This window comes from Drosophila bipectinata, chromosome XR (genome assembly GCF_030179905.1).
Source record: "Drosophila bipectinata strain 14024-0381.07 chromosome XR, DbipHiC1v2, whole genome shotgun sequence".
Lineage (NCBI taxonomy): Eukaryota > Metazoa > Arthropoda > Insecta > Diptera > Drosophilidae > Drosophila > Drosophila bipectinata.
Genome location: NC_091735.1, coordinates 11,815,674 through 11,826,003, shown reverse-complemented (window position 1 = coordinate 11,826,003; position 10,330 = coordinate 11,815,674). Strand labels below are relative to the sequence as shown.

The window sequence follows — 10,330 nt, the reverse complement described above, 5'->3', positions numbered from 1 at the left end:
CTAAGTTCATTAGGATCGGCCGACTATATCCTATAGCTGCCATATAACTGAACGATCGGAAATAGTATTTGGTAGAAATATCAACTTTCGCATATTTGAAGATAGAAGCATGTGACTTTTTTTCGACTTTTTATTTTAGTTAATTCGTTTTATTATGATATTCTCATAAGGATCGGCCAACTGTATCCGATGTTTGCGATATATATCAGGTTTTAACTGCAAGGGGGTATCAACTTCGGCTCCGCCCGAAGTTAGCTTTCCTTTCTTGTTTTTAGATATTTTATTGTAATTAATTGGTTTTATTATCATTGTCGCGGAACGAACTAGTGGCTATCGATAGTTGAGATTAGTGTTAGGGGTCAGATGTCAGTATTTTGTATGTTTAGGTTTTAAGTTTATGTTATCTGTACACACTAAATCGGGTAGCTTGAAAGAAATGATTTGGCGGATAAGGCACATCGATTTGCGCCATCACAGAAAGGGGAAGAGAAACTGCGGTATGTAGGATAAGTAATTATGTATCAGGTTAAGAACAATTGTCTTTTAGAATAAAACGCTCGTTACACATCACTTCAACAACTGTCCTATTTGCGAGTGTTATAAGGCATTCCCGTGATCGGCCAAGCGGTGACAAATTCTTTTATTCGCATTTTCTGCAAGATGATGCCCACGAAGCACTCACCCAGGCGGAGCCCCAGGCTGGAAGCCTCGGGCGTTCCCGCAACTGCGACCACCACGGCCACAGCAACTGGCACCGCGACCAGCTCTGAGAGTGTGGCTAGTGATCGGCAGAAGCCACAGACTCCGAAGGAAAGTGGAACAGCCGCCAGGAAAGCGGCAAGTAACCTGCAGCCCGAAGCGACGGGGCAGACTACGGATTCCACAACTGTAGTGGCGGCCTTAATGGAAAGGATCGCACGTCTGGAGTCGGAGCTGGTGAAGGCAAGAGCAAGTGGAGGACAAGCAGAGGCCGCCGTTGGAATCGGGGCACGCGGCGTTGGAGTGAGCGGTGCAGCGAATACACCGCCATGTTCGAGTGGAACGCTGCCACATCATGGAGCAGCGCCACGGCAGAGTTTGAGCGAAAACCTGCCCAGGCAGATGAGGGACAATCTGCAAACGGATCTCGGAGTGACGCCATCGCTGCAGTTTCCGGCACAAGTGAGTACAAATTTGCCGCCACAATGGAGTGCGAATTTGGCGCCGACGCTTGGCGGCCATTGGGCAAACGGACATCCTGTGTCAACAACAACAATACTGCGCTATTCTCCGCCATCTTGTGTGACCGCCGCAGCACAGCCGGTGCTAGGTTATGTTGACCCAGAGGTACCTGCGCCATCGCCCATATCATATGGAGCGCCGACGACAAACATACAAGGATGGACGCCACGCATACTACCTGATCTTCCCGATTTCGAGGGTCAGCCAGAGGAATGGCCAATATTCCTGTGTGCGTTCACGGAGACAACTGCAGCCTACCAGTGCACCGAGTTGGAGAACAACCAGAGGCTAGTGAAAGCCCTGAAGGGAGAGGCTCGCGAAACAGTAAAGTCGTTGCTCATCCATCCCAGCAACGTACAAGCTGTTATGGAGCAGCTACGATTCCGGTATGGACGCCCGGAGCAACTGATCCGCAGCCAATTGGAGAGCGTGTGCGAAGTGCAGCCGATTCAGGAGGCCAACATCGCGAGGATCGTGCCGTTCGCGACGAAGGTTAGCAACTTGTCAGCGTTCCTGCAGTCGACCGCGACCGGCAGCCAGCACCTAGCCAACCCAACCCTAATGGAGGAGCTGATAGCCAAGTTGCCGCTAAGCAAGAGGTTGGACTGGGCAAGGCACGCGGCCACGATACAGCCGTATCCGACGGTGGCGCACCTGAGCGAGTGGCTCCATGAATTCGCCAAACTGGTGTGCACTGTCACGGACGCCGGAGCCAGGGAACAACCGAAGCGAAGGATTCTGCACGCGAATAGTGTTCGCGAGGAGGGGCAATATGTCGACCGCCCCAGATGCTCCCCTATATGCGAGGGACACACCAGGTCAGGGACTGCAAGGACTTCATCAGCGCCTCTACAACGACACGGATCGAGTCCGCGAGGAAGCGACGACTGTGCTTCTCGTGCCTGGAGCCCGGACACATGTCCCGGTTCTGCAGGAAAAGCCGCGGATGCAACGTCCTCGGATGCCAGATGAGGCATCACCACCTGCTCCACGAAGTACCTGAACGATCCAAACGGCCGCCAGTCGCAGATGGGGGCCACAGGAGGGATCAGGACCGACAGCCGTACAGACACGGCAACAATCGGAGGGGAGGTCCACAGTCAGTGGATTCCAGCGAAAGGAACCATCCTACGTCGGCCGCAGTTGTAGACGCGCGACGTGAGCGGGACGAAGGGCGATCGGCGTACGATCGCCAGGAGTTGCCGCACCGAAACCTCAACATCGACTCAATTGGATGCACCCTGCTGTTCAGGATTCTACCCGTGACGCTGTACGGCGAGAATACGAAGGTCGACACGTACGCACTGCTGGACGAAGGATCGTCTGTCACACTCATCGACGACAGCCTGAACCTGAAAGGCGAGAGTCGACAGCTAAATGTGCAATGGTTTGGTGGAAAATCCGCCAAAGAGCACACGAAGGTGGTCAGCCTGCAGATCAACGCAGCGGGCAAACCAAAGCGCCATGGGCTGAAAAATGTGTACGGAGTGGCCAATCTGAACCTTCCGATGCAGAGCCTGCGTCAGGAGGATGTACAAGCAGTGAAGGCGAACACGCGTCTGCCGGTGATGCCGTACAACAACGCGACGCCAAGGATCCTAATTGGACTGGATCATGCGCATTTAGGAGTACCCTTCAGAACCAAAAGTTATGGATCTGGAGGGCCGTTTGCAGCAGACACCGCACTTGGATGGGTGGTATATGGACCGGTGAACGGAAAGCCGAGCTCGCCGCTTCTGAGTTCGTGCCTCCTAGCCGTGCCCCAGGATGATCTTCTGGAGAAGATGGTCAGCGACGACTTCGAGACTGAGAATTTCGGAGCGAAGCCGGTGCAGCCAGTCGCAGCTGGCAGAGTGGACCTGGAGCCGTCAGTCGGAGATAGCGGCGACGCACGGGCCCTGAGCACCCTGGAGAAGACGACCAAACGTGTAGGCCAGAGATACGAGACCGGGCTGCTATGGAAGGACGACGAAGTGAGATTGCCGGAGAGCTACAGCATGGCCCTCAGGAGGCTCGTCAACATAGAGCGTAAAATGAAGCGCGATGTGGACTTCGCGTCGGCTTACATCCAGATAATGGACGATTATGTCATGAAGGGATACGCACGACGACTGAAGGCCCAGGAAGTCCAGAGGTTTCAGGAGGGCAAAGTGTGGTACCTGCCGCACTTCGGAGTGGAAAACCCGAACAAGCCTGGGAAAATCCGGCTGGTTTTCGATGCGGCTGCCAAGGTGGACGGTGTGTCCTTGAATTCAGCGCTACTGAAAGGCCCACAGCGCTACAAGCCCCTGCCAGCAGTGCTCTTCCATTTTCGGGAAGGAGCGGTTGGAGTTTGTGCAGACATCAAGGAGATGTTTCATCAGGTACTGATGCAGCCGAAGGACAGATGCGCCCAGAGGTTTCTGTGGAGAGACGGAGACGACCAGCGAGAGCCGGACGTATACGAGATGGCAGTGATGACGTTCGGAGCGGCCTGCTCACCATGTTCGGAGGACTACGTGAAGACCGTGAATGCTTTGCGGTATAGCAGCACGGACCCGCGAGCAGCCCTGGCCATCAACGAATACCACTACGTGGATAACTACGTCGACAGTTTCGCCAGCGAGGACGAAGCTATCGCCATCTCGACCCGGGTGAGAGAAATTCACGCTGAAGCAGGTTTTGATTTGTGCCGATTCACCTCCAGTTCGGCAAGTGTGGTCAAAGCGCTGAACCCACTTGAGCCCATCGCCAGCGTCGGATGGACCGAAGCTGAGGAGAAGGTGCTTGGGATGTAATGGCAGCCGGCTACCGATGAGTTCAAGTTCGGCGTCAAGTACCATCGAGTCCCGAGGAACGTGATGACGGGGGAACGAGTCCCTACCAAGAGGGAGTTCCTAAGCCTGGTGATGTCTACGTTTGACCCGATTGGGTTCCTGAGCTGCTACATGGTGACTGCCAAACTGCTGCTGAGGGAGATTTGGCGGAGAGGAGTCAACTGGGACGAGCCGCTACCGGATGAATTGGCCGCAGCCTTCGAGGATTGGCGGCAAGGGATGAGTCGGGTCCAGGAGTTTCGATGCCCGCGCCACTACTTTGCCACTACTGGCGCCACTCTTCGTGGACTCCAGTCAATCGGCGTTTGCAGCAGCGGCCTACTGGCGGGCCACGTACGAGAACGGAGACGTGCAGGCGCACTTCATAAGCCCAAAAACGAAATGCGCCCCGATGAACCATGTCGATCCCGCGTCTGGAACTCCAAGCAGCGGTATTGGGCACGAGATTGATGGACACCGTCAAGCAGGAGCACGATGTGGCGATCAGCAACTGTGCGCTATGGACGGACTCCAAGACTGTGTTGCACTGGATAAGCAACACCCACCGGAGATACAAACAGTTCGTCGGAAACCGGGTGGCGGAGATCTTGGAATCGACAGAGGCGTCCCAGTGGAGATGGATCCCGTCCGCCGAAAACGTGGCGGATGACGCGACAAGGCCGCGCAAGGCCGTGGACCTGAGCATCGGTTCGCGATGGCTAAACGGACCGCCGTTTCTACGAGGACCAGAGGAGGGCTGGCCGAGATCGAGCGAGGACTGGATTCCTCCGACGACCGACGACGAGGAAATGAAGTGTGAGTTTGCCTTGGTCACGGTAAACTTTATATCCCTGCAGAGGTTCTCCAGCTATAATCGACTGGTGAGGACGACTGCATGGGCGCTTAGATTTGTTCGACGATGCCGTGGAATACGTCGCGATGAAGAGGTCTTCGGATTGACCGCGATGGAGTGCGCTGAAGCAGAGCGCGCATTGATACGGCAGTCGCAGCGAGAAGCGTTTGCCGAGGACAGCCAAGGAAACGTCGCCAAGGACAGCCGACTGCACGGACTGTCCCCATACCTTGACGAGGACGGAGTATTGAGAGCCAGTGGAAGGATCGACGACGCGACGTGTGTGCCATACAACGCACGTCGGCCGATCATACTGTCTCACGAGGAGGCGCTGGCAGAGATGATCGTGCAGCAACACCACGAAAAGATGTGCCACCAAAACACGGAGGCGACGATCGGATCGATCCGGAGCAAGTTCAGGATAACGAACTTGCGGAAACTGCTACGGAGGGTGGTGAGCAAATGCAACGTTTGCAAGCTGCGGAAGGCACGACCCACACAGCCCGAGATGGGCCCCCTGCCTGCGGATCGGCTAGAGGCCAACGGATGGCCATTTAAGTCTACTGGCCTGGACTACTTCGGGCCGCTCCTTGTGACAATTGGACGTCGCACAGAGAAGAGGTGGGTGGCACTGTTTACGTGTCTGACCACGAGGGCTATCCACTTGGAGATGGCTCACGATTTGTCCACCGACTCCTGCATAATCGCCATGAGGAACTTCATGAGCCGCCGTGGACCAGTGGTCAGGATCAGGAGCGACAATGGGAAGAACTTCGTTGGAGCCGACCGCGAGGCCGAGAGGTTCAGTAAAGTGTTCGAGCCTGCACAGATCCAGGGCGAGCTGTCGTCTAAGGGAGTCGAATGGATCTTCAACTGCCCGGCGAACCCAGCTGAAGGCGGTGCCTGGGAGAGGATGGTGCAGTGCGTGAAGAAGGTGCTGGCGCACACAATGAAGGAGCTCGCGCCCAAGGAGTATAAACTGGAGAACCTGCTGATTGAGGCGGAGAGCATGGTAAACTCTCGTCCGCTCACTCATCTACCGGTGACGGTGGACCAGGAGGCTCCACTGACGCCTAACGATTTGCTAAAAGGAGCATCGGATATCCCATATCTCCCCAAGGATGATGGACCGGAGCCCGTGAGATCCGCTACTAGGAAGCAGTGGCGCATAGCAAGGATGATGCGCGATCGCTTCTGGAAGCGTTGGGTGCATGAGTACCTGCCAACTCTTGTGCGCAGGGAGAAATGGTGCAAGCGCGTCGAGCCCATCCATCGAGGAGACCTGGTATTCATCTGCGATCCAGCCATACCACGAAGGGAATGGAAACGAGGCGTCGTGGAAAAGGTGTTCACCGGGAAGGATGGAGTACCTCGTCGAGCAGCGGTGCGGACTACCGATCGAGCCAAGACGACTATGCGTTCCGCTTCGAAGCTAGCTGTCCTGGACGTGGTGAATGCGGCTGCTTCACGGGGGTGGGGATGTCGCGGAACGAACTAGTGGCTATCGATAGTTGAGATTAGTGTTAGGGGTCAGATGTCAGTATTTTGTATGTTTAGGTTTTAAGTTTATGTTATCTGTACACACTAAATCGGGTAGCTTGAAAAAAATGATTTGGCGGATAAGGCACATCGATTTGCGCCATCACAGAAAGGGGAAGAGAAACTGCGGTATGTAGGATAAGTAATTATGTATCAGGTTAAGAACAATTGTCTTTTAGAATAAAACGCTCGTTACACATCACTTCAACAACTGTCCTATTTGCGAGTGTTACAAGGCATTCCCGTGATCGGCCAAGCGGTGACAATCATATTCTCATAAGGATCGGCCAACTATATGCGATGTTTGCGATATATATCCGGTTTTATCTGCAAGGGTATATCAACTTCGGCTTCGCCCGAAGTTAGCTTTCCTTTCTTGTATTCTTTAATCATATACACCATTATAGAACCAGTCATTCTAGTTTTAATTTATTAATTGAGGATCGTACTCAAAAACTGTTACAGTAAATATGCCCCCACAAGAAGCCCATATTCTGACGGTCTATTTTTTAAAAATTTAATTTCGGAGGTGGTTACTTGTTTTGGAGACGTGGGGAAAGGTGTATTGGAATTAAGCAAATAATGTCCACTATCTCCCCGTACTATAACGCGTAGGACAGAGCAAATAACCAAATTTATTTTTTCTGAAACAAGAAAAAGCTATTGAATGAATAAATATTTTTAAATTTGTCTGGATGAAAGCACGGACGTTAATAATATTTGTCAACTTGTTAAATGTTTGAAAACCGTAGATAAGAATTTATATTCTTTTGAGAATATTTATGATGTAATTTCTCTTCATGGGCATGTAACAGGCCAAATTTTATTTGATACCCTTTTTTCTAATATATTTTACAAATTATTTTGAGTAATTCATCAGGAAGCTCTTTTTTCAAAAGAGTTAAAGATGGTACATGTCATGAATGCTTGCGTTTAAATAATAAATAGAACAAGAGGGGGGCATAATTCTTTAATAAGGTGTAAGGTATTTCTAGATGAGCTTAAAGCAGAATATGGTGATTTACTAATGTACACGGAAGTTAGTTAGTAAAGTCGGGGAAAATGTTTTGAACGCCTTTTTAATTTATGAAAAGAAGTGGTAAATGTTTTGAAATTTTTAGGAAAGGATGTTGATCTCATTACTTAATTTGAAAAAAAAGATTTTTTAATAGATTTCGCCTTTTTCTGTGATAAACCACGTATATTTGATGATCTCAACTTATGAATGTTTGCAAGGCAAAAATAAAGAAGTTTTGGATATAATTAATTCTATAGATATGTTTAAAAAAAAATTTAGAATACTTCTAAATCAATCAGAGAAGAATATATATATAAATTTAGAAAAGACTAAGGAATTGTTTCTTGGATTAAATATTAATAACTGTGAAAAAATAAAAGACTTTGTAAATAAAATAAAGACCTAATTACAAAACATTGACAACCGGTTTCAGGATCTTAATTCTTTAACTGCCCTTTTCGACTTACATAATTTTACACTTTCCTGTGATATTAGTAATTTAGATAGCAAACTACACGAAGAGATTAATAATTAAAAAATGATTTTTGAATTCCTTTAGAAATTCAGAAATTAATTATCCCAAGCTAAAGAGTGAAATTTTTAAAATTTACTTTAGAACTACTTATAATTGTGAAGTAGCATTTTCAAGTATGAGAGTTCAGAGTTCATTTTCAGAGTCCGGATCTAAATCCAATAGAGCATTTGTGGGATCTATTAGAGCGAAAGATCCGTAAACACAAAATAACATCAACCATGAACGAACGATGAGCGTAAGAAAGAGAGTACGAACTCGCTCTGGGGCCTGTCGCAAGAAATTTGCGTCCATTTTCGTTGTATGAAATGGGTTGTCTATATTCTGTATGGTTAGTGGTATTGTCTGAGAAAGGTCTTCATCATCGTTGCACACATTTGTTCATCCACAGATAAGCGTTGGCGCATCGAAACTAAGTGAATCTAGTCATTGAAATGATTCACGAGCGGCTCTGTTTTCTATAACAGATGGTGGTCGGCAGAATCCTTGGAGGGCAACTTACTGTTATAATTAAAAGGCAAATTTCCTCGTATTTTTTCAAAGCGATTTCTTGACATTGTGTTTTGTATTGTTCCAAAGGCGTATTCCCCCCAATATTAACGAACATTTGGGTAGCGAAAAACTGACATCAAAATAGAATGCCAATAAATTGTCGAATTTCTAAATTTGTTGTGGAAAACAAAACAGCAGCATACAAATTTGTATGGTTTGATCCAGATTTTTAAGTTCTCCGAGATCAGGCTAATTAAAGGATATTGCAGACTTATCCATGACTAGGTTCGTTTGGCGCCACAACATCTTTTTGAAAAGCGGTGGGTGATAGTCCAAACAGATACACATTCAGCTATTGTGCTTTCTTTAACAAGAGCAGTATTATGCTCAGCAGGCGCTTTGCGTTTGCGTTTCTGTGCTTGACCACAATTTTGCAAAAGAAGTAACCCTTCCGCTTGAAGTTACATAAATCTTTCTAGGCAAAATATAATTCCACATATGTAGCACTTTTCAATCGCTTCTTCATTTTCCTCATTAACAGGAAGTGCTGCCACGCAAACGTCATTAGTCAAATCGTCCTCCAATTCTTCTCCATCCGTATCAATGTCGAAATCAATAAAATTAAATAATTTTTCAATCTTCACGACGAAAAGAACTGATCGCTTATTCACTTGTCGTCGTTTTATGTCTACTGAAGCAATTATTTGTGCTTAAATATGTCACAGGTTGTTTCTCTTCAAAACTTAACTTATAATTTTTTACCCCGAATTTTACCAAGGCCACTTCTAGACGGGACATTTTAGACAAGCAATAAAAAGCTAACGAAAACTTAATGTTAGTGTGGGTTTCGTATATTATGTATTTTTAGACTATTAGTCACACGGCTCAATTTTTTTTTCCAGCAGCAAACTATATATAATGTTTAAAAAAAATATTTACATTTTGCACTTCTTACAAAATAATTGCTTCGTACGAGTTTCACAAATTTTCTGATTGAAATTAATACATCAGCTTGCGCAAGCTCTATTATGTATTCTAAACGCAACCAACTTAATTTTTGGACTTGCCCAAATTCGAAAAATCGCAAAACCGAGTCAAAAGGAATGAAAAGAATAAAATATCGTACAAAAATAAGAAATATAGTATCGTAAATGGTATAGTATTTTTAACATTACCCGAGGCGGTCTTGGGCACTAGAGGGTAAAGTGGCCATTCTTTGGCATACCCTTGCAGAGGGTATTATAATTTTGTCCAAAAGTGTGCAACGCAGTGAAGGAGACATCTCCGACCCTATAAAGTATATATATTCTTGATCAGGATCACCTCCTGAGTTGATATGAGCATGTCCGTCTGTCCGTCTGTCTGTCCGTCTGTCTGTCCGTCCGTCTGTCTGTTTCTACGCGAACTAGTCTCTCAGTTTTAAAGCTATCGTCTTGAAACTTTGCACACACCCTTCTTTCCTTTGCACGCAGTATATAAGTCGGAACGGCCGGGATCGGCCGACTATATCCTATAGCTGCCATATAACTGAACGATCGGAAATGACCCAACTTTCGTGTTTTTGAAGATAGAAAGCAGGAATTTAGTACAGATTCTATTATTGGCCAGTTGATCCGACCTACCAAATTTCATTAGGATCGGCCGACTATATCCTATAGCTGCCATATAACTGAACGATCGGAAATGGTATTTGATAGAAATATCAACTTTCGTGTTTTTGAAGATAGAAGTTTGATACTTTTTTTTAGATTTTTTATTGTAATTAATTGGTTTTATTATGATGTAATCATAAGATGTTTGCGATATATATCCGGTTTTAACTGCAAGGGTATATCAACTTCGGCTCCGCCCGAAGCGAGCTTTCCTTTCTTGTTTTTAGA

The 10,330-nt window shown here is 47.5% G+C and overlaps 2 protein-coding genes across 2 annotated transcripts; both read left to right on the top strand.

Annotated features, from left to right (window-relative positions):
• Positions 1-660: 660 nt before the first annotated feature.
• LOC122321998 (uncharacterized) lies at positions 661-3,998 on the top strand. The gene is made up of 2 exons (XM_043213172.2): positions 661-1,974; positions 2,040-3,998. Exons 1-2 carry the CDS (start codon positions 661-663, stop codon positions 3,996-3,998), a joined length of 3,273 nt encoding a protein of 1,090 aa, XP_043069107.2.
• A 428-nt stretch (positions 3,999-4,426) lies between these two features.
• LOC122321999 (uncharacterized) lies at positions 4,427-6,670 on the top strand. The gene is made up of 2 exons (XM_043213173.2): positions 4,427-6,537; positions 6,588-6,670. The coding sequence occupies exon 1, from the start codon at positions 4,436-4,438 to the stop codon at positions 6,365-6,367; it is 1,932 nt and encodes a 643-aa protein (XP_043069108.2). The 5' UTR covers positions 4,427-4,435; the 3' UTR covers positions 6,368-6,537; positions 6,588-6,670.
• The last annotated feature ends 3,660 nt before the right edge of the window (positions 6,671-10,330 follow it).